Raw genomic sequence first — 23048 nt, 5'->3', positions numbered from 1 at the left:
AGTCAGCATGGGGAAAAAAAAAAATACAACACCAAAGTGCTTGTCGTCTATTCGCTTGCTTCTGTTCTCAGCCACAAAAATAAAAAATAAAATAAGCCGAAAGGACTACAACTCCCAGGGCACGAGTGAGCAGGGGTAGGGTAGGGGGTCTGTCCCCATTCCCAGGTCTGTGATTTCCCCATGGCCCCCTCTTTTGTCACAGGCTTCAGAGGAAGAGAACTTGGAGGGAGGAAGGGTGGGAGGGAGGGAGGAAGTGTAAACCAGGAGGAAGGACTCTGTTAACAGGAAGGAAGGGAGGAAGGAAGGAAGGAAGGAAGGAAGGAAGGAAGGAAGGAAGGAAGGAAGGAAGGAACCGTAAACCAGGAGGAAGGACTCTGTAAACAGGAAGGGAGGGAGGGAGGAAGGAAGGGAGGGAGGGAAGGAGGAAACCGTAAATCGGGAGGAAGGACTCTGTAAACAGGAAGGAAGGAAGGAAGGAAGGAAGGAAGGAAGGAAGGAAGGAAGGAAGGAAGGAAGGAAGGAAGGAAGGAAGGAAGGAAGGAAGACCATCTACCCGGCGAGCAGATGGCTTTCTCTCCACTACCGCCCCAGGGAAAAGGATTTGTGTCTCTGTGTGTCCCTGTTGTGTGTTTTTTTTGTGTGTGTTTTCTTTCTCTCTCCAAAGAAACCAAAATCGGCGAGATTTCCAAGCTGCAAAAACCGGGAATCGCAGAAGCTCCGCCATCCCGAGACACCAAAAATCCCAGACTCCCATCATTCCAAACCGTCACTCAGAGGGGACGAAAAAAGAGTCCTCTGGGATTTGGGAACCCCGACGAGGCTAAGTGGGGTGACCCTGGATCCATCCCGATAGCTAAGGAGGGGTCTCCCTTGAGGAGAGAGGGGGGGTCTCTGGAAATCGGGGGGTGGGGCAGGCCTGCATTGGGGGAAGATCTCATTCCATGAAGAATGAAAGGCACCTTGATTTATCTTCCAGAGAGGGATCAGATGGAAGGGGAGGCAGACGCTCCTGCACCCCCTGCCTTCGCTTCTGCCAGGCTCTCTTCCATCCCCCAAGCCCTGGATTAACCTGCAAGGCGGTGTGTGTGTGTGTGTGTGTGTGTGTGTGTGTAAACAAGGCCAAGGATGCATCAGCCCCCCCCCCCCCAAGGATGCAGGGAAAGCTGTTGGTCAGCATTGTGGATGTAACTGAGGCCTGGTCTCTTCCTTCTCCAAGGTTGAGAAACACTGGCCCATGGATGAAGAAAACTTAATGTGTGTGTGGGGGGGGGTAGGGGGGGGTGGATGGCCCTTTCACCCCCATATTCCTATCTAGAACGGCCCCCCCGGTCTTTGGCTGCCCCAGCTTGGATCCTATGAGCTGAATTTCGGCTCCAACGGACGCAGGTGCTGCTCAGCAGAGGAAGGAAGGCGAAGAGGGGAGAGGAAAACTCCCAATTTGGAGACTTTGGGTGGGCGACAAGGGAGACGCCATGCCGGCTCATAAGAAAGCCCCCCCCCCACACTTTCCCCTCCAGCTCTCCTTTCTCAGCCATGCAGCAGCCGGGAAAGGAAGGAGGGGAGGGCTGTGGAAAGAAAAACAACAACAACCGAGAGCCTAGGGAATAAATACAGTTTTCCAAAATATATAACTTTTTTTTAAAAAAATCCTTTGTTTCCGACGCTCCGACTTGCTGTTTTCTTGCACTCCAGGTTGGCAAGTGCAAGAAAAGAACCACCTGGGGGGGGGGGTCCCTACCTGCTTTTTGAGGAAAGGGACTCTCCTCCCTCAACCCTGTCACATCATTTTTCAACTCCCCCCCCCCCCAGTTCCTCAGCTGCCCTGCCCTGTCCCCCCCTCCATCTGCAGCACAATCCTGCTCCGTAGTGAAGGCTGATGTTGGGAGAAATGATAAAAAAAATAAAAATGAAATCACGGTCACTGCCCGGTGAGTGGACCTCCGGGAGGTCTTGGGGGGGGGGCGCGGTCAGCAGAGGCGGAAGGCAGCTTATAGCATCCCCAGCTGCAGCAGCGAATTGGCGTAAACCATTGGCTTAATGTTCGGATGAGGCTGAGGGAGGAATAGGGAAAAAAGGAAGGAATGGAGAGAAAGGGAAGGGAGGAATAGAGAAAAAAAAGGAAGGGAGGAATAGAGAAGGCAGGAAGGAAGGAAGGAAGGAAGGAAGGAAGGAAGGAAGGAAGACGAACAGGGAAGCAGGGAAGAAACAGGAAGAATAGAGCAAAAAGGGAGGAAGAGAAAAGGAAAGAAGGTAGGAAGAAGAGGGAAAGGAATAAAAAGGAAGGAAAGGGAAAGAGGGAGGGAGGGGGAGAGGGAGAGAGGAAAAGAAGGAAAGAGGGAAAGAAAGGAAGGAAAAGAAGGAAAGAGGGAGGGAGAAAAAAGGAATCAAGAAAGGGAGGATGGAAGGAAGGGAAATGAGAGAGGGAGCAAGGCAGGGAGGAAGGAAGGAAGGCAGGAAGGAAGGAAGAAAGAAAAAAGAAAGAAAACTCAGTGAAACCACCTATTTTCTCCCACCCCACCCCCCCAGATGCCCGAGCCCAGGGCAGGGACCCAGCCCCCTCCTCACCCCAGAATCCCGGACTCACCACTGCTGTGAACTGGTGGAACTCCGGCCGCAGGTCTGAGCCTTGCAAATGGATGTAGGCCCCCTTATTGCCCATCTGGTCACTGGCAAGAGAGGGAGGGGGAAAGAGGTTGCCAGCTGTTCTCAAAACAGCTGGAACAGCAGGAAGAGCCTGGGAAGCTGCTTTCTCCCCCCCCCCCCAATGACACTCGATGGAAAACGGTCACCAGTCACCATTTCCAGTGCCCCTGTAACTTCCAACAGTCACTAAATGAGTGGTTGTGAATTGAGGTCCACCTGTCTGTGGTGGGGGTGGGCCTTTTCCTCCCCCCCCCCGCAGGGAAGGGCGTTCAGCTAAGCAGCGAAGGGGGCCGCTCTTTGCAAGAAATCCCCCCTGTAAAGATCCCCCCGCCCAACCCATGTTGTGTTGGGGAAGGGGTTTCCCACGGTCCAGCTCTCCTCCTCCGGAACCCATCCAGGGGAGGGTCCCACTGATCCCCTCCCCCTGGCTCACCAGTAGTTGGGGGCCGAGAAGACCGTGACGCACTTCCCCTCGTGGGCCACCTCGTAGCCCTCGGCCTTCACCTCGTGGCTTCGGATGATGTAGTCGAGGTGATTGCTTTCCAGGAAACTCTTTGTGACGTCCGGCCCGAATTGGCAGCTGACGCCCCGCTTGCTGACCGACCGGCCATTCTGAGAATCAGAGGGGGGGGGAGGCTGTCCAGTCAACCAGAGAGCGAGCCACAAGCAACCAAAACTCTGGCAAATCTGATCCGGCCGGTCCTTTTTCATCTCCTCCTTGACTTGGCACGGTTTGTTTAGTGACCGAAGTTACAACAGGGACTGGCGACCGGGGCTCACATTTACAACCGTCGCAGCAGCATCCCTGGTCAAAATTTGGGCACTTGCCAGCTTGTTTAACAGCTAGAATGACCCGTTTGACATCAATAGCCAAAAAAAAAAAAAAAAAGGTTGTGAAGTCAGTTGGTTATGTGGGCGACTCGAGTTTGTGACCGTCACGAGTTACAGCCATAATGGACAGACTCCATTATAGTCGTAACTCAAGGATTACCTGTATGTCTCCATGGAAAGTATCTTTCTTATCCTCTCAAATGGTGGGAAAAGTTCCCGGAGGTAGAGAGGTAGAGAAGTGGTTTATCTCAATCCTCCTCTTAAAATGTGTGTGTGTGTGTGTGTGTGTGTGTGTGCGCGCGCGTCCATGTGTGCGTGTGTCTGTGTAGGATCTCTAACAGCCTGTTGTTCATTTTTTCCACTCCCTACAGTAGCCTGCAGCATCATGAACCATCCACACCAACCAGAACTACCTCCTTTAATTAATGCTGGCTGAAAAAATAATGAATTTTTAATTAATTAATGCCAGCTGAAGAAAGAACCACACCTAAACTTGGAGAATCAGAAGCTTGGGGGGGGGGGGAACAGCAGGTTCAGACCATAGGAGAGGAATGGTAGAACTTGGGGAAGGGGGCGGGGTTAAAAGAGACATCAGCCTAGAATCCGACTAAGTCCTCTCTCCACTGATTGCTGTTGAGCCTTAGCTAACTCGAAGCTGGCGCTAACCATTAGGTGAGAAGATGCCTGCGGTTAGGCTCCGAGCAATAAAGCAGCTTAATTGGACTTTCATGTGTGGACCTGGTCTTTCATGTTTCACATTCGTGTGCAATGCCATGCCCAGATTCCAGGGATGAGGTAGGGCTCAGATAATGCCAAAAGCTGAAGCTTAAGTTGAGGGACACCTGGAGTGCCAAAGCTGGACTCACCTGGGGTTGGGGATCTGACCACAACAAGTCACACATAGGACCTGAGAAGACAAGAGGTCAAGTGAAGAGAACACGGAAGGCAGACAACACAAAAAGAACATTAGCAGAGCATCCTTGATAAGAACATGTTGCTGAACCTCACTTGGGTTCTGCTCCTCTACCAAGAATCCAGGATTCCATGGTCTTCACCAGCAGCTATCTTGAGATACTTTGACCTAGCTCAGCTTCTGCTAATAGGGTGAGGAGGCCAGGCCCAAAATACAGGGGGCTGGAGATAGGAACCCACAAACACCACCTGTGATACAGTTTAAAGGCTTCCTCCACCTCCAGAGGTCTTGGACAAGACCATCACTCGTGAGGGTCAGGCAACTTGGGAAGTGAGGTCCAAAGGGGCTGGAAGGTGGTGGGCTGGGGAAAGTTGACCAAAAGGTTTCTTTCTTTAGCCCAAGCGGAGGTCCACCTGAGCAGGAAGCACCTTATCTAGCTAGACAACCTGAGGACATTCCCCATCAAATCTTCTGCTCACCTGAGTCTGGAGGTTGACGATTCCTTTCAATCTTCCGGATGTCGTCTAACATGATGCCGTCTTCGCTGAAGAGCCCACCGTGCATTATCTGTTGGGGGGGGGAGAGAGGAGCCCTAAAGTCAGAGATGGTGGCAACCACCCAACGTATCACCCAGGCTTCAACCAGGTGGGGCCACCCCTGTCTGCCCAACCCAAGCCACGCCTCCCGCCTCCTTACCAACACCTTCCCGTTGATGCAGTGCACCAGGGGCAGCCATTCAAAGACTTCGCTGAAGAGCTCAAACATCTGGGCCGTGTACTTGGCTTTGACTTCGCCTTCGAAGCCGTAGATCTGGTTCATGTTGTCCGTTTCGTGGTTCCCTGAAGGAGAGGAGGAATCGGGAGGCATAGGACACCGAATACCGGGAGTCCTCCACTTACGACTACAGTGGAGCCAACCTCTCCGTTGTAAAGTGAGACATGGGTCAAGCGAGCTTTGTCCCAATTGACGACCTTTCTCGCCATAGTTCAGGGGTCTTCAAACTTGGCCCTTTTATGACTTGTGGACTTCAACTGCCAGAATTCCTCAGCCAGCGTGCCTTAGGCACGCTGGCTGAGGAATTCTGGGAGCTGAAGTCCACGAGTCATAGAAGAGCCAAGTTTGAAGACCCCTGCCCTAATTGTTAAGCGTGAATCCCTGCAGTTGATCAGTTAGTAACCCATCAGATCCAGCGAGATGGGGGCTAGGCAGGTAGCCCTTGACTTCCTGACCGGACAAAGGAGCCCAAAATGACCACTGATAAGCCAGGCCGTTGTCAAGCCAGCTCTGCCCCATTTTATGACCTTTTCTGCCGCAGTTCTTAAGTGAACCGAGCGGTCGTTAAACAAAATCTGGCTTCCCTCCTTGACTTTGCTTGTGGGAAACCCGCTGGGCAGGTCACAAATGACGATCAGGTGACATCGGGACACTGCAACCGTCGTAAGTACACGCCCGTTGGCAAGGGTCCGGATTTTAATCCCTTGACTGTGGAGGATGCGGCAACAGCGGTGAGTGGGAAAACTGGTCATTAAGTCACTTTTGTTTCCAGTGGCCACTAAACAAATGGTCGTTAAGTTGAGGGTTACCTGTAGATGCTGAATGGCTGAAATGTGCCAATGAACAGCACAAGCAGTAGAAAATGAGCACGGGGCTGTTATGGGGAGGGGGAGGTAGCTCCCCCCTCCTACCCCTCCTTCCCCTGCAAACCTTTGGAGACTCGGAGGCTTACCTCGGAGCAAGTGGAAATGATCTGGATAGAGCAGCTTGAAACCAAAGAGGGTTAGTATCACCTCCACTGAGAAGGAACCGCGGTCAACGAAATCCCCGTTGAACAGCTGAGATGGGGCGGCTTGTTCAAGAAAACAACACGGGAAATGCAAATCTTCCTTTCCTTTCCTTTCCATTCCTCCTTTCCTTTCCTTCTTCCCTTCCCTTTCTTTCCCTTCCCTCCCTCATCCTCCTTTCCTTCTTCCCTTCCTTCATCTCATCTTCCTTTCCTTCTTCCCTTTCCTCTCTCCCTCCCTCTCATCTTCCTTTCCTTCCTCCCTTCCTTTCTCTTCCCTCCCTCCATCTCATCTTCCTTTCCTTCTTCCTTTCCTCTCATCTTGCTTTCCTTCTTCCTTCCTTTTCTCTCATCTTCCTTTCCTTCTTCCCTCCCTCCATCTCATCTTCCTTTCCTTCTTCCCTTCCTTTCTCTTCCCTCCCTCCATCTCATCTTCCTTTCCTTCTTCATTTCCTCTCATCTTCCTTTCCTTCTTCCCTTCCTTTCCTCTCATCTTCCTTTCCTTCTTCCCTCCCTCCCTCTCATCTTCCTTTCCTCTCCTCTCCTCCCCTTCCCACTCCTCTCTGGACCCACTCACATGCCTCAGGAGGCTCCTTCTTATTCCCCCCCCCCCCGCAAAACAAACCCCACATTCTACCAGGTTGAGAAGAGGGCCGGCTGCTGAGGTCATGCCAGCCACCATCCCGCCTAGCAGGAAGTCTTGTGGAATCCTCTTAACTCGGTGTTTTCAAACCTGGCCCTTTTAACAAGGGTGGACTTCAACGCCCAGGATTCTCCAGCAGCCAGCAGGAGTTCAAGCCCACCCATCTTAAAGTGGCCAAGTTTGGAAAAAGATCTTTCTAGCCGCTATGAAATATTTGGTACCCAACGTGGCTTCAAGAAGCTCTTATATAAGAGTGTCTGAATGCAAAATCCCGAGCACCATCTGGACCATCCCAGAGACTGTATGCCCAGCACACCCAGAAATTCAAAGGGCTTCCAGCAATCGGGGGAGGGGGGGGAGAGATCCTGTAGCTTCAGCTAGCCCAGGGGTTCTCAACCTTTTGAATGCCGCGACCCCCAACCGGTCGTAAGTCGAGGACTACTCAACCGGTCGTAAGTCGAGGACTACTCAACTGGTGCAGCACCGTTTGCAGAAGGGGACTTTTGGCGGGCTCAGCAGGGCAGAGACAGCCTGGACCATTCCTATTGGCTTTTGAAAGCCAATAGAATTAGACTCTATTCAAGAGAGTCTATTCTATTGGCTTTCAAAAGCCAATCGAGTAAAAGGGAGGAGCACAGCTAAGGAAAAGGAGGAAAAATGGCGGACTGCGTTGTTTGGCGACCCCCGTGAAATGGTCGTTCGACCCCAAATGGGGTCCCGACCCACAGGTGGAGAACCACTGAGCCAGCCCCATCTAGTTATATACCAAATCCGATTCAGGTTGACTGCCGCAGAAGCTCCACAGCTGCTCTTCTGTCCAAGAAGCTGCTGATCTACGGAGCCTCCAGCCAGCCCACCGAGTCTCCCCCCCACCTCCAAAAAAAGATACGTATGGATTGTATTCCGAGGGCAGCCCGTTCAGCTCAAATATATTCAGCAGGTCATAGTATTGCCCGTGGGTGTCTCCGCAGACGGTAATCTTCTCCGTCTAGATGAAAGGAGAGAGAAGAAGACAGAAGACTCAGCAGAGGTCATAAACATGAATCAGAGAGGAATGTTTGTATCACCGGGATAATTTCTTTTTTTCCGTCTCTTGTGGTTTGACTAGAAGATGAAGCCAAGGGAGAGTTGGTGCCGCGAGCGAATTCATAAGGGGACCCAGGAAAAGCCTCTTCGGCGCTCTGAGCAGACATCAAAGGCGTCGCTCTGCTTCCTCAGACGAAAATGACCCCAATTTCAGGGAGATAAGAACGCTGCGAAATTGGACAGGCTCGGCAGAGGCTCCCTGTATCAGCTGAGCCAGGTTTAGCAGGCGCACATGTGCGCGGCGGTGACACTGATCCACCCCACTTAATTACAGGGTCCCGCCACCAGGCCTCTCCCCAGTTCCTAAGAAGTTAATGAGTTCCTCGGAAGGGAAGGACTGAGAAGACCCTTGCTAGGATGCGCTTGTTGAACAGGTACGCAAGTTCAAAGGAAACAGGTGGAAATGGGATGTACCAGTGGAGCTAACCGGGGGGGGGGGTTGTATAGATAACCTTTTGTTGACATTTTTTCCCTGTGGGCACAATGGCCCACAGTAAAAATGAAATTCACTTGCTTCCCCTCAAAGTGTACGCATACATAACACACATTTAAAGCATACTATATACAACATAGGTATAGACCTACACCTTTACATAGGTATCATGTAAATATATGTATATAAATAAATATATAATTTGGGGGTGCCGCTTTTTTTTTAACCAAAAAAGAGCAGGTTTGTGGTAGGTAAAAAAGGTCATCTGAGAGTGATTAGAGCAGGGGTCTTCAAACTTGGCAACTTTAAGACTTGTGGACTTCAACTCCCAGAATTCCTCAGCCAGCCAGGGCTGGCTGCGAAATTCTGGGAGTTGGAAGTCCACAAGTCTTAGTTGCCAAGTTTGAAGACGCCTGGATTAGAGCGTGTTTTTCAACCTTGGCGACTAAAAATAAGTGGACTTCAACTCCCAGAATTCCCCAGCCAGCCAGGGGGAAGTCCCACCCATTTTCAATTTCATTAACATGCAGGCTGGGGAATTCTGGGAGTTGAAGTCCACATTTCTTCAAGTTCATTAGCCTGCTGGCTTGGGAATTTTGGGATTTGAGGTCCATCCATCTTCAAGCTGGCAACATTGGGAAACGATGGACTAAGGAGCCTTCATATTCCAAGTAGTAGGAATAAAGGAGGAATCATGGGGGTAACGTGTCAGTTTTTTCCCCAATTTTCATTGTATTTTTTTTCCCCCTTCCATTTTTTTTTTTCGGTACAGTGTTTTGTTTCATTGCTTTAACCCTGTGAGTGCCACCTCGAGTTGCAAGTTTAAAACTGGCCGGCTGTGTTGGTGAATGCAACAGTAATAAACAGACAAACCAACAATCCCAGGTAAGAAAGACGCTCTTACCTCTTTTAATGTGGTTTCTACAAGGGTGGGGAGTTTTGATAGCACCTCTTTCACCTGTACTAAAATCTGTGGGAAGAAAAAAAAAAAGAGGTTGAGATGCTAGAAAGAGTGCAAAGAGCAACAAAGATGATTAGGGGACTGGAGGCTAAAACATATAAGGAAAGGTTGATGGAATTGGGTATGTCTAGTTTAACGAAGAGAAGGATGAGGGAGGACAGGATAGCAGTCTTCCAGTATCTCAGGGGCTGCCCCAAAGAAGAGGGAGTCAAGCTATTCTCCAAAGCGCCTGAAGGCAGGACAAGAAGCAACGGATGGAAACTAATCAAGGAGAGAAGCAACCTGGAACTAAGGAGGAATTTCTTGACAGTGAGAACAATTAACCAGTGGAACGACCTGCGTCCAGAAGCGGTGAATGCTCCAACACTGGAAGTTTTTAAGAAGAGACTGGACAGCCATTTGTCCGAAATGATACTATAGGGTTTCCTGCCTGAGCAGGGGGTTGGACTTGAGGACCTCAAAGGTCCCTTCCAACATTATCATCATCATCATCATTATTATTAAGAAGAGACTGGACAGCCATTTGTCTGAAATGGTGTAGGGTTTCCTGCCTGAGCATGGGGTTGGACTAGATGACCTCCAAGGTCCCTTCCAACTTTACTACTACTACTACTACTACTACTACTATTATTATTATTATGAGTTGCCGATAAGCAGACAGGTAGGAAAGAGGAACGGAACAATCTGGGCTGGAGTGTGGGGGGGGGATCTTTTCCAATACAGGCAGTCCTCGGCTTATGATCATTTATTTTAACAGCGGTTCAAAGCCTCAGCAACTTTGGAGAAAGTGATTTACGATCTATCCTCACCCTTACAACTGTCACTCTCTCTCTCTCTCTCTCTCTCACACACACACACACACACACACACACACACACACACACACGCGCGGTCACATAATTGCAATTTATACAATTGCAATTTTAATTTGCCTTTACAACTCCTGCAGCCTTCTAGAGTTAACATGATTATTTGCAGCCTTCCCAAGCTGGACTCGCTTAACGGCTCCAGGATTTGCTTAACCATCGTGGCAATTTGCTTAACGACCAGAGTGAAAACGGTTGCAAAATTGAGTCGTGGGGGTCACTTGTTTCACGACTGGCTGATGATGGAAATTGGGGTCCCAAATGAGGCCGTTAAGTGGAGGACTACCTGCCAGAAGAGGCGGGGGGAGGTGCAGTTACCTGATATGCACATTTCCGGTGCAGCTTCTTCTGATCCTTGTACCACTGCATCAGTTCCTTCATGAATTCCAAGGTCACCTTCCCGTTCTCCAGCTTCGGGCCACTGTACTCGTCCTCAATGGCTGAAGAAAAGGGAAGAGAAGGACTCAGGTGAGCAGAGCAGCTGGCAAGGAAAAGCTGGGAGAAGCAGGAGGCTTCCAGGGCTCTCCTTCCGTGACCACGTGGGGATCAGGATTGTCTTTCTAGCAAAATCTGGTGCTGTTCTCTTAAGTTTCCATTTGAGCAGTATGATCTAAGACAGCGGTTCTCCACCTGTGGGTCGGGACCCCATTTGGGGTCGAATGACCATTTCATGGGGGTCGCCAAACAACGCAGTCCGCCATTTTTCCCCCCTTTTCCTTAGCTGTGCTACTCCCTTTTATTCTATTGGCTTTTGAAAGCCAATAGAATAGACTCTCTTGAATAGAGTCTAATTCTATTGGCTTTCAAAAGCCAATAGGAATTGTCCAGGCTGTCTCTGCCCTGCTGAGCCCGCCAAAAGTCCCATTCTGCAAACGGTGCTGCACCAGTTGAGTAGTCCTCAACTTACGACAGGTGGAGTAGTCCTCGACTTACGACCAGTTGGGGGTCGCGGCATTAAAAAGGTTGAGAACCACTGATCTAAGACAAGGATCTCCCAATTTGGCAACTTTACTACCTGGAGACTTCAAACCCCAGAATTCCTCAGCCAGCCAGGCAACTTTAAGACTCCCAGAAGATTCTCAGCCATCAAGCAACTTTAAGACTTGGGGATTTCAATTCCCAGCATAGCTGGCTGGGGAATTCTGGGAAGTCCACAAGCCTTAAAGTTGCCTGTATTGATGCCCCAAATTCCATGGGGCTTCCAGCTCTTCTTTGCCAGTTTGCTTATTACGATTCAGAACCTCTCTCGTTTTCACTCTCGGGGTTGGTGGCCACAACCTCGTGGCTGGTAGCCCAAGTGGTCTTTGAAAAGAGGCGTGAGTAGCTCCTCCTGGGCCGAGGGACCCTGCTAAATTTCCCGAGAACCCCCCCTTCTGCCCGACTCACTCATATTCTCGATGTCCAGGGAGTCGACCACGGAGCGCTTGTGCTCGTCGCTGGCGATGGCGCGCTCGAAGGCTTTCTGCTTCACAATCTTGTGGCACTCCTGATACTTCATCTTGGCGTCCTTATCGTTCGGCTTCACCTGGACCACCTGGGGTGGGCAGGGGGGAAAAGGCAGAGGAAGGGAGGCATGGATCAGTTTCCTGCCGCTGACCCCTCGGGGGTCCAGCCTGGGCTGCAGTGAGTGAAGGGGAATGGCCTTGGGCCGCATATAAAATATGTGACATACTTAATGGACATAAAGTAGCAGCTCGTCCTCAATTTTACAACCATTCATTTAGCGACTGTTCCAAGTTACCACAGTACTGAAAAAAGGGACTTAGGACCAGTTTCCCCTCCCCCAGACTTATGACCATCATGGCAGCCCCACGGTCATGTGATCAAAACTGGGACACTTGGCAACTGACTCGTATTTATGACGGTTGCAGAGTCCAGGGGTCACGTGATCCTCTTTTGCGGCCACCTGACACGCAATGGGGAAGCCAGAATCACTTAACAGTGTGACTAACTTAACAACTGCAGCAATTCATGTAACAACTGTGGCCAGAAAGGGGGTAAAACGGGGCAAAAAAAATCAACTTGATTATCAACAGAAATTTCTGATGCCGCTGTGGTTACAAGTTGAGGACTCTGTGTAATGTTAAAAGGTTCCAATCTTGTGGGGCTGCGATTACTGGCTCTGCGGGGCCCCAGGCGGCCCGTGGGCCATGGGTGGGATACACGCCTGCTCCAACCCCTTCCGGGACCCTCCCCGTGTCTCTCTCTCTTACCGTCTCGTAATCCCGCAGAGCCGCCTTGAACTTCCCCAGGGCCATGTTGCTGGTCGCTCGGCGGTAGTAGCCCTTGATGTACTTTTTGTCCAAGTCAATGGACTTGGTGGCGTCGGCCAGGGCGTAGCCATAGCACTCCGTCCGCAGGTAGGCCAAGCTGCGGTTGGCGTAATAGATGGCATTGGTGGGGTTGAGTTCAATGGCCTGGGAGTAATACTTGACTGCGTTCTCGTAGTCCTTCGCTGTGGGGGGCGGGGAAAGAAAGGAAGAAGGCATGAAAAGGACAGATCTATCTATCTATCTATCTATCTATCTATCTATCTATCTATCTATCTATCTGTTTGCTCTCACTTTATATACTAGTGACTGTCAAGGTTTGAGGGTCATCATAGTTATTCCATGACTGTTTACTGTTAGCTTCTTAAAATGAGAGAACACTCCCTACTAGCACTGATGATGTTACCTAGTTGGGTAATGAAATGTCTGCAAGAAAACAACCAAGCTCAGAGAGCACCAAGGGCCCCATAGTCATCCTCCTCCTCCTCCTCCTTCTTCACATACTCATATTCACATATTCATAAAGAGCCGAGGTGGCGCAGCAGTTAAGAGTGCAGTACTGCAGGCCACTTGAGCTGACTGTGTTCAGCAGGTCAGCGGTTCAAATCTCACCAGCTCAAGGTTGACTCAGCCTTCCATCCTTCCGGGGTAGGTAAAATGAGGACCCAGATTGTTGGGGGCAATGTAAATATATATATATATACCTTGCTTACTGGTGTACACCGCTTAGAGAGTGCTTGCACTTAAAGCGGTATATAAGTCTCATAAATAAATAAATAAATACTCCCCTCCCTACTAGCACTGATGATGTTACCTAGTTGGGTAATGAAATGTCTGCAAGAAAACAACCAAGCTCAAAGAGCATCAAGGACCCCACAGTTCTCCTCTTCTTCCTCCTCCTCCTCCTCCTCCTCTTCCTCCTCCTCCCTGCAAACCCATCTCCCTTCTAGCACTGATGATGTTACCTAGTTTGGTAATGAAACGTCTGCAAGGAAACCACCAAGCTCAGAGAGCACCAAGTACCCCACATTCCTCCTCCTCCTCCTCCCTGCAAATAGATTCCCTTCTAGTAATGAAGGTGCTCCCTAACTGGATAATGAAATGTCTGCAAGAAAACAACCAAGTTCAGAGAGTGCACTAAGAACCTCACAGTCCTCCTCTCCACAAACCCCATTCCCTATTAGCACTGATGGTGTTGCCTAGCTGGGTAACGAAATGTCTGCAAGAAAGTCACCAAGCTCAGGGAGCACCAAGGACCCCCACAAATTTTGCCCTATTTGTAATTCCCACCCTTGAAGCAAATCTTCAGCTAATGGAACGCCGTATCTACCCAGTGTTGGGCAAAGAGCTGACTGCCTTTTTTAGGATGTTTTCGGTCCCGTGGATTTTGTCATGAACTCTCATCTCCAAATCTCCCAGCGCCACGGGTGTCAGGGGGGAAAAAAAGCAAAAAGGAGCACACTGTTGTAGTAGAGGCAAAGTTCCTGTGTTACACAACAAGGATCCACGAGAGCCAGAATCAAACAATAACTAAGAGGATAGAAAAAAATTCTCCCTTCAGGGCAAAAGCCACCCTTGGCAAAGGTTAAAAGACAGCCACATTCTGGCAGTCCGAACTGTTTAATAACCAACTTCATCAAAACACAACCCGGGGGGCAAAAATTAAGCACCAGACCAGCAAGGAAGCAGAGAAATCCACCGTTAGAAGCTAATTTTCAAGAACAACAATTGAAAACCTAAGAATAAGGGTTCCTGTGAGCCTACTCAGAGGAGACTGCTGCCTGTTGAATCCCCAAAAGGCAAAGAAATAGAATTCAATTGCTACTTTCTGATTCTGCAGGCAACTTTTTCCATTTTTTAGAAGAAAAGACATTTCTCTCTATAGGAAAATGACACTGTTTCAGCCAGACTACCAACCAAGCAACCGGCTCTAAAAATTAACAGTGGGTCCGGCCCACTGTTCATTCGCAAAGCTCTGCAAATTTGCTGATTATAACAGATTTAAGTGCTAATTTTCCAGACGGATCACTGCGCTCCAAAAAGATAATTCTAGTGGGCGTCCAGGCAACTAGCCCTATTGTGGGTGCTTCAGGCTCCCTTGCTTGCCTGCAATCAACAGAGGTAATTATTATATTATCGCCTGACTTTTATTATAAGTAACTCAAGGCAGAGAAATGTACCGTACTTACTTAACACTCTTCCCTCCTCCTCCTCTTTCTCCCATAGCAACAACCCTGTGAGGTGGCTTGAGCTAAGAGTGTGGGACTGGCCCAAAGTCACCCAGCCAGCTTTCACAGTTTTAGGTGGAGCTAGAACTCACCATCTCCTGGTGATTGGCCCAGAGTCACCCCAATTGGCTTTCCTGCCTGAGACAGGACTAGAACTCACCATCGCCTCATGATTGGCCCGAAGTCACCCAGTCAGTTCTCACGCCTAAGGCGGAACTAGAACTCATTGTCTCCTGGTGATTGGCCCAAGGTCACTCAGACAGCTTTTATGCCTAAGGCGGAACTAGAACTCACTGTCGCCTGGTTTCTAGGCCAGCACTTTAACCACTAAGTCAAGCTGGCTCTTAACCGGTAACCCAATTTGTCCAGTTCGATTTCAACTTGCTGGTCTGGATCAGTGGTTCTCCACCTGTGGGTCGGGACCCCATTTGGGGTCGAACGACCATTTCACGGAGTCCGCCATTTTTCCACCCCTTTTTCCTTAGCTGTGCTACTCCCTTTTATTCTGTTGGCTTTTGAAAGCCAATAGAATAGACTCTCTTGAATAGAGTCTAATTTTATTGGCTTTCAAAAGCCAATAGGAATTGTCCAGGCTGTCTCTGCCCTGCTGAGCCCGCCAAAAGTCCCATTCTGCAAACAGTGCTGCACCAGTTGAGTAGTCCTCGACTTATGACCGGTTGAGTACTCCTCGACTTACGACCGGTTGGGTGTCGCGGCATTAAAAAGGTTGAGAACCTTTTTAAGGTTCAAGTTGCTGAAGGCATCAAGTTGCTGAAGGCATGCAAGAATTCTGAGCAGAATCCCCAAGAGATAACAGTTTTACAGTTTTTTTTTATTGTAAGCGGTTGCTCTGTCACTCTGTTTTTGAGTGGCCTCGATATCTAATGAATAAACAAGAGAGGAAAGGTCAGTGAAATCCAGGGAAAGGGGGGGAACGTGAGAATAACTCCGCCTTAATTAAGAGTGGGCAGACTTTGCCAGTCCTTGACAATGTGATTAGACCCTACAACCCTACAGCAGAACCCCAGGAGTTAATGTGGTGTCTGCTTCCTGACTTGGCCTACCCCGAAGGGCCTACACTCATGCAACAACCCCTGGAATACCCAAGCCAAGAACGCTCTCTCCTCTCCTACTGAGCCAGTCTGTTGGCAGCTGCAGGCCAGGATGGAGCAGACCAGGTTGTCTCGTCTCCTGGCCCAGAAAACTACCAAAACAGGAACAGGTTATTCTCCAGACGAGATCAAGGCTGCACGGAGGTAGGCCTAAGTCTCAAGACTACATGCCCACTCCTGTTTCAGGCAAAGAGGGAATAACAAATCGGGATACCAGCCAGCACCCCATTCTCGTGAATGATAACTGACAACGTCTGGGGGCCAGTCATTCCACTGGTTAATTGTTCTCACTGTCAGAAAATTTCTCCTTAATTCCAGGTTGGATCTCCCTCCAACTTCAACACCCAGAATTCCCCAGCCAGCATGCTTTAAGATAGGTGGACTTGGAATCATAGAGTTGGAAGGGATCTTGGAGGTCATCTAGTCCAGCCCCCTGCTCAAGCAGGAGAACCTATCCCAGGGGTAGGTAACCCAAAACACTCAAAGAGCCACTTGGACCCGTTTCCCACCAAAAACAAAACACCGGGAACCGCAAAATCCTTTTGATATCTAAAATGAAGATAACACTGCATATATCCTTTTTTACCTTTATTATAGGTGTGTGTGTGTGTGTGTGTGTGTGTGTATGTGTATGTATACACACACACATATATATACACACACATACACATACAGGTAAAAAAAGGATATATGCAGTGTTATCTTCATTTTAGATGTCAAAAGGGTCTCTCTCTCTCTCTCTCTGTCTCTCTCTCTCTCTCTCTCTCTCTGTCTCTCTCTCTCTCCCTCCCTCTCTATCTGCCCTTGGTCTGCCTGCCACTCCTCTTCCCCCACTCTTTTTCTTTCTCTCTCTCTCTTTCCTCTCTTTCTCTCTCTCTCCCTCCCTCCCTCCCTCTCTCTCTTTCTCTCTCTCCTATCTGCTGCTCACCTAGAAAGCTTCAAGCTGTTGTCCAACAAAATCAGGGTAGGCAACCTCGTCTCTTTTATGATTCATGGACTTCAACTCCCAGAATTCCTGAGTCAGCCTAGCTGGGCTAGCTAGCTCTCTCCCGCCCTTCCTGCTTCCTGCTTCCTGCAGAGACACAGCAAAGGGAGGAGCTCCGTCCAGAAAGCTTTTCAGCTCCTCGGAGAACACTGTGAGTGCAATCTTTTACACACACACACACACACACACACACACAGAGAGAGAGAGAGAGAGAGAGAGAGAGAGAGAAAAGCAGGGAAGCGCAATTTCCTCTCTGTCTCTGTCTCTCTCTGCAAAGGCAAAGGAGGCTGGGAGCCACCGGGGAAGGCTCAAAGAGCCGCATGCGGCTCCGGAGCCGCAGGTTGCCGACCTGTGGGTTATGGCTACGTCACCGTGAACTCCTAGAGCAAAATGGACATCGCCAACAAACTCGGAGTGCTTGGGTATGGTTAGGAGGGCACTGACTTTTCTAGGCTGCCCTTTCTATGTTTCCTGGTAAAATACATGGGAAAATCCCAATGTAGGAAAATTCCACTTAGGGTTAGGGTTACGTCACCGTGAACTCCTAGAGCAAAATGGACATCGCCAACGTACTCGGAGTGCTTGGGTATGGTTAGGAGGGCACTGACTTTTCTAGGTTGCCCTATGTATGTTTCCTGGTAAAATACATGGGAAAATCCCATTGGAGGAAAATTCCACTTAGGGTTAGGGTTACGTCACTGTGAACTCCTAGAGCAAAATGGACATCGCCAACAAACTAGGAGTGCTTGGGTATGGTTAGGAGGGCACTGACTTTTCTAGGCTGCCCTATCTATGTTTCCTGGTAAAATACATGGGAAAATCCCATTGGAGGAAAATTCCACTTAGGGTTAGGGTTACGTCACCATGAACTCTAGAGCAAAATGGACATCGCCAACAAACTCGGAGTGCTTGGGTATGGTTAGGAGGGCACTGACTTTTCTAGGCTGCCCTATCTATGTTTCCTGGTAAAATACATGGGAAAATCCCATTGGAGGAAAATTCCACTTAGGGTTAGGGTTACGTCACCGTGAACTCCTAGAGCAAAATGGACATCGCCAACAACTCGGAGTGCTTGGGTATGGTTAGGAGGCACTGACCTTTCTAGGCTGCCCTATGTATGTTTCCTGGTAAAATACATGGGAAAATCCCATTGGAGGAAAATTCCACTTAGGGTTAGGGTTATGTCACCGTGAACTCTTAGAGCAAAATGGACATCGCCAACAAACTCGGAGTGCTTGGGTATGGTTAGGAGGGCACTGACTTTTCTAGGCTGCCCTTTCTCTGTTTCCTGGTAAAATATATGGGAAAATCCCATTGTACGAAAATTCCACTTAGGGTTAGGGTTACGTCACCGTGAACTCCTAGAGCAAAATGGACATCGCCAACGTACTCGGAATGCTTGGGTATGATTAGGAGGGCACTGACTTTTCTAGGCTGCCCTATGTATGTTTCCTGGTAAAATACATGGGAAAATCCCATTGGAGGAAAATTCCAATTAGGGTTAGGGTTACGTCACCATGAACTCCTAGAGCAAGATGGATATCGCCAACAAACTCGGAGTGCTTATGGGTATGGTTAGGAGGGCACTGACTTTTCTAGAGCAAAATGCCCTATGCTATGTTTCCTGGTAAAATACATGGGGAAAGCTCATTGGAGGAAAATTCCACTTAGGGTTAGGGTTACGTCACCGTGAACTCCTAGAGCAAAATGGACATCGACAACAAACGTGGAGTGCTTGGGTATGGTTAGGAGGGCACTGACTTTTCTAGGCTGCCCTATGTATGTTTCCTGGTAAAATACATGGGAAAATCCCATTGGAGGAAAATTCCACTTAGGGTTAGGGTTACGTCACCATGAACTCCTAGAGCAAAATGGACATCGACAACAAACTCGGAGTGCTTGGGTATGGTTAGGAGGGCACTGACTTTTCTAGGCTGCCCTTTCTATGTTTCCTGGTAAAATACATGGGAAAATCCCATTGGAGGAAAATTCCACTTAGGGTTAGGGTTACGTCACCATGAACTCCTAGAGCAGGATGGACATCGCCAACAAACTCGGAGTGCTTGGGTATGGTTAGGAGGGCACTGACTTTTCTAGGCTGCCCTATGTATGTTTCCTGGTAAAATACATGGGAAATCTCATTGGAGGAAAATTCCACTTAGGGTTAGGGTTACGTCACCATGAACTCCTAGAGCAAAATGGACATCGCCAACAAACTCGGAGTGCTTGGGTATGGTTAGGAGGGCACTGACTTTTCTAGGCTGCCCTATGTATGTTTCCTGGTAAAATACATGGGAAAATCCCATTGGAGGAAAATTCTGTCAGAATACAGCTGGAAGGGACCTCGGAGGTCTTCTAGTCCAGCTGCCTGCTGAAGCAGGAGACCCTAAGTGGAATTTTCCTCCAATGGGCCCTATTAATAAGGTGTTAATACCGTTAATAAAGATAGAGAATACCGTCATTTTAAAATGCCATTAAAAAGGTTTATTTCTTTTGTTGTTGTTGTTAATTGCGAAGTCGTGTCTGACCCATCGCGACCGCGTGGACAATGTTCCTCCAGGTCTTCCTGTCCTCTACCATCTTCTGGAGTCCATTTAAGTTCACACCTACTGCTTCAGTGACTCCATCCAACCACCTCATTCTCTGTCGTCCCCTTCTTCTATTGCCCTCAATCTTTCCCAGCATTAGGCTCTTCTCCAGTGAGTCCTTCCTTCTCATTAGGTGGCCAAAGTATTTGAGTTTCAACTTCAGGATCTGGCCTTCTAAAGAGCAGTCGGGGTTGATCTCTTCTAGGACTGACCGGTTTGAACGCCTTGCAGTCCAAGGGACTCGCAGGAGTCTTCTCCAGCACCATAGTTCAAAGGCCTCAATTCTTTGGCGCTCAGCCTTTCTTATGGTCCAACTTTCACAGCCATACATTGCAACTGGGCAAACCATGGCCTGGACTATACGCACTTTTGTTGGCAGGGTGATGTCTCTGCTTTTTAGTACGCTGTCTAGATTTGCCATAGCTTTCCTTCCCAGGAGCAAGCGTCTTTTAATTTCTTGGCTGCAGTCCCCATCTGAGGTGATCTTGGAGCCCAGAAAAATAAAATCTGTCACCACCTCCATTTCTTCCCTATCTATTTGCCAGGAATTGAGTGGGCCAGATGCCATGATTTTGATTTTCTTAATGTTGAGTTTCAAGCCAACTTTTGCACTCCCCTTCTTCACCCGCATCAAGAGGCTCCTTAGTTCCTCTTCACTTTCTGCCCTTAGAGTGGTATCATATGCATATCTTAGGTTGTTGATATTTCTCCCAGCAATCTTAATTCCAACTTTTGTTTCATCTAGCCCTGCCTTTCTCATTATGTGCTCTGCATATAAGTTAAATAGGCAGGACGACAGTATACAGCCTTGCCGGACTCCTTTTCCAATTTTGAACCCATCAGTGGTTCTGTGTCCAGTTCTCACTGTTGCTTCTTGACCCGCATATAGGTTTCTCAAGAGACAAATAAGATGGTCTGGTATTCCCATCTCTTTAAGAACTTGCCACAATTTGTTATGATCCACACAATGAAAGGCTTTAGCGTAGTCAATGAAGCAGAAGTAGATGTTTTTCTGAAACTCCCTAGCTTTCTCCATGATCCAGTCGTATCGCACTTCCCTGTGTTACACTTTAAGAGGTTGCTCCTAAAAGTGCACCCCGCTCGCCCCTTCAAGCAAACCCAGATGTTTTTATTCAAGAATAGTTTTGTTTGTCCTGCCCTTCTTTTTCTTTAAGGAGATCGTACGTATGTAGGTTTGTATTTAGGTTTGGTGTTTCTAAACTATATTTCTTAGAGATACCTATGTATTAATATAAGCGCAATATCAAATATCTATTTGAAATATTGTGTATTTTTATTACGAAAGGATCAATATAAAAATAAATGTAGTTTATTTTGAAAAAGTATATAACCTATCGTTCCCTTACAGCAGGGGTAGGCAACCCAAAACACTCAAAGAGCCACTTGGACCCGTTTCCCACCAAAAACAAAACACCGGGAGCCGCAAAATCCTTTTGATATCTAAAATGAAGATAACACTGCATATATCCTTTTTTACCTTTATTATAGGTGTGTGTGTGTTTGTGTGTGTGTGTGTGTGTGTATGTGTATGTATACACACACACATATATATACACACACATACACATACACGTACAGGTAAAAAAAGGATATATGCAGTGTTATCTTCATTTTAGATGTCAAAAGGGTCTCTCTCTCTCTCTCTCTCTGTCTCTCTCTCTCCCTCCCTCTCTATCTGCCCTTGGTCTGCCTGCCACTCCTCTTCCCCCACTCTTTTTCTTTCTCTCTCTCTCTTTCTCTCTCTCTCTCTCTCTCTCTCCCTCCCTCCCTCCCTCTCTCTCTCTCTCTTTCTCTCTCTCCTATCTGCTGCTCACCTGGAAAGCTTCAAGCTGTTGTCCAACAAGATCAGGGTAGGCAACCTCGTCTCTTTTATGACTCATGGACTTCAACTCCCAGAATTCCTGAGTCAGCCTAGCTGGGCTAGCTAGCTCTCTCCTGCCCTTCCTGCTTCCTGCAGAGACGCAGCAAAGGAAGGAGCTCCGTCCAGAAAGCTTTTCAGCTCCTCGGAGAACAACACTGTGAGTGCAATCTTTTACACACACACACACACACACACACAGAGAGAGAGAGAGAGAGAGAGAGAGAGAGAGAGAGAGAGAAGCAGGGAAGCACAATTGCCTCTCTGTCTCTCTCTGCAAAGGCAGAGGAGGCTGGGAGCCACCGGGGAAGGCTCAAAGAGCCGCATGCGGCTCTGGAGCCGCAGGTTGCCGACCTGTGACCTATACCATTTCAAATGGCTGTCCAGTCTCTTCTTAAAAGCTTCCAGTGATGGAGCACCCACAACTTCTGGAGGCCAGCTGTTCCACCGGTTAATTGTCCTCACTGTCAGAAGTTTCTCCTTAATTCTAGGTTACTTCTCTCCTTGATTAGTTTCCCTTCATTGTTTCTTGTCCTGCCTTCTGGTGCTCTGGAAAATAAGTTGACCCCCTCCTCTTTTTTGGGGCAGCCTGTCCCCAAATGCTGGAAGACTGCTATCATGTCCCCCGTTTCTTCTTCTGATGCGCTTCTCTGTCCACCAGGTCTGTGCCTGCCCATGCCCCCAACACCGGAGTTGAGCGAAGCGTCTCCTTTCACAGGGAAGACCCTTCCCCACTGGCTTCTTCCCATCGTCCACAGCCAAGTCAAAGCTCCATCATGTGCGGGCACCAAGGCTCCTGGCTCCCCCCCAAAAGGTTTGCGCTCTCCCTGCTGGCCTCCAAGGTCCAGAAAAGGGAGACACCCCCCTCCCTGGGTGTGGGAAGCCCTTTCCTCCAGACCAGCTGGCCCTGCCCCCCCCAACCCCCTGCCTTGTTTGCCTCCTGCTCCCATCGGCCGCTCTTGCGGAGGAGGATGGGAGTTGCAGTCCCCGCCCGCTCCAGGGATGGAGGACACAACCTGGGCCGCAAGGCCCATCAGCCACGACGGCTACACCCCCCCCCCCAAAAAAAGGATGAGGAGGGGCAACAGTCACAGTCTCCAAGGGCGAGCAGGAGGTATGGCCCCGGACTACAAAACCCACCACACACACACCACGCCGGCTGGGGACGATGGAGCCTGGAGTCTATCCCGGCCTCCTAGCCTCCCAATGAGAGCTTGCATGCAACCAAATTTCATTTGAATGTATGCTGAATTAGTGAACCTTCAAAGTGATAATACAGCTGTTATGCTGTTCTATTCTATTCTAATGGCCTTTGGCCCCGCCCCGCAGGAGGCTCCTCCCCTCCCGGCCTTTGGCCCCGCCCCGCAGGCTCCACCCTTCTCCTAGCCCCGCCCCCTGCCTCCTCCGCTCCCCCCGCCTCCTCCCTCCCTCCCGGTACCTTTGAAGTAATCGTTCGCCTGCGTCTTGAGGGCTTCGGCTCGCTCCAGCGCCCCCGGCTCCCCTTCCTGCGGCGGCCGCTCGGCGCTCCCTCCGCCTTCGCCCCCATTGCCGTTCTCCGCCCGCTCTCCCTCCGCCATCGCCGCCGGGCCGTAAAGCGAGGCGCCCTGACAACCAGCCACGGGGGGGGCGAGAGGGGGGGAACCCAGCAGCCGTCAAGCCCGCTCGTCGCAAAGCACCGCTTAGCGGGAAAAGCGCGGGGGGGCGGAGCCTGCTGCGGAAACGTCAGCGGCGGGCGGGGCTTTGGCGCGTGCCGCTCATGCGCAGAAGCCCCGTTTCGCTCTTCAGCGGGTGCGGGGGCGCCTTAACAGAGAGAAGAGCGTTTCCTTCCCT

The 23048-nt window shown here is 49.5% G+C and overlaps 1 protein-coding gene across 1 annotated transcript; it reads right to left on the bottom strand.

Annotated features, from left to right (window-relative positions):
- Positions 1 to 653: 653 nt before the first annotated feature.
- Positions 654 to 22897, bottom strand: LOC120299863 (serine/threonine-protein phosphatase 5). The gene is made up of 13 exons (XM_039325131.1): positions 22657 to 22897; positions 12370 to 12611; positions 11543 to 11690; positions 10475 to 10596; positions 9234 to 9299; positions 7700 to 7798; positions 6114 to 6219; positions 5084 to 5226; positions 4867 to 4954; positions 4341 to 4381; positions 3077 to 3255; positions 2585 to 2666; positions 654 to 2051 (listed from the first exon to the last, which is right to left on the bottom strand). Exons 1-13 carry the CDS (start codon positions 22793 to 22795, stop codon positions 1989 to 1991), a joined length of 1518 nt encoding a protein of 505 aa, XP_039181065.1. The 5' UTR covers positions 22796 to 22897; the 3' UTR covers positions 654 to 1988.
- Between the last annotated feature and the right edge of the window lie 151 nt (positions 22898 to 23048).

The sequence above is a fragment of the Crotalus tigris genome, unplaced genomic scaffold, assembly GCF_016545835.1.
Source record: "Crotalus tigris isolate CLP2741 ecotype Arizona unplaced genomic scaffold, ASM1654583v1 scf7180000024316.1084291, whole genome shotgun sequence".
Classification (NCBI taxonomy): domain Eukaryota; kingdom Metazoa; phylum Chordata; class Lepidosauria; order Squamata; family Viperidae; genus Crotalus; species Crotalus tigris.
Note: the sequence above shows the minus strand (reverse complement) of the source record. Positions and strands in the feature narration are given on the sequence as shown.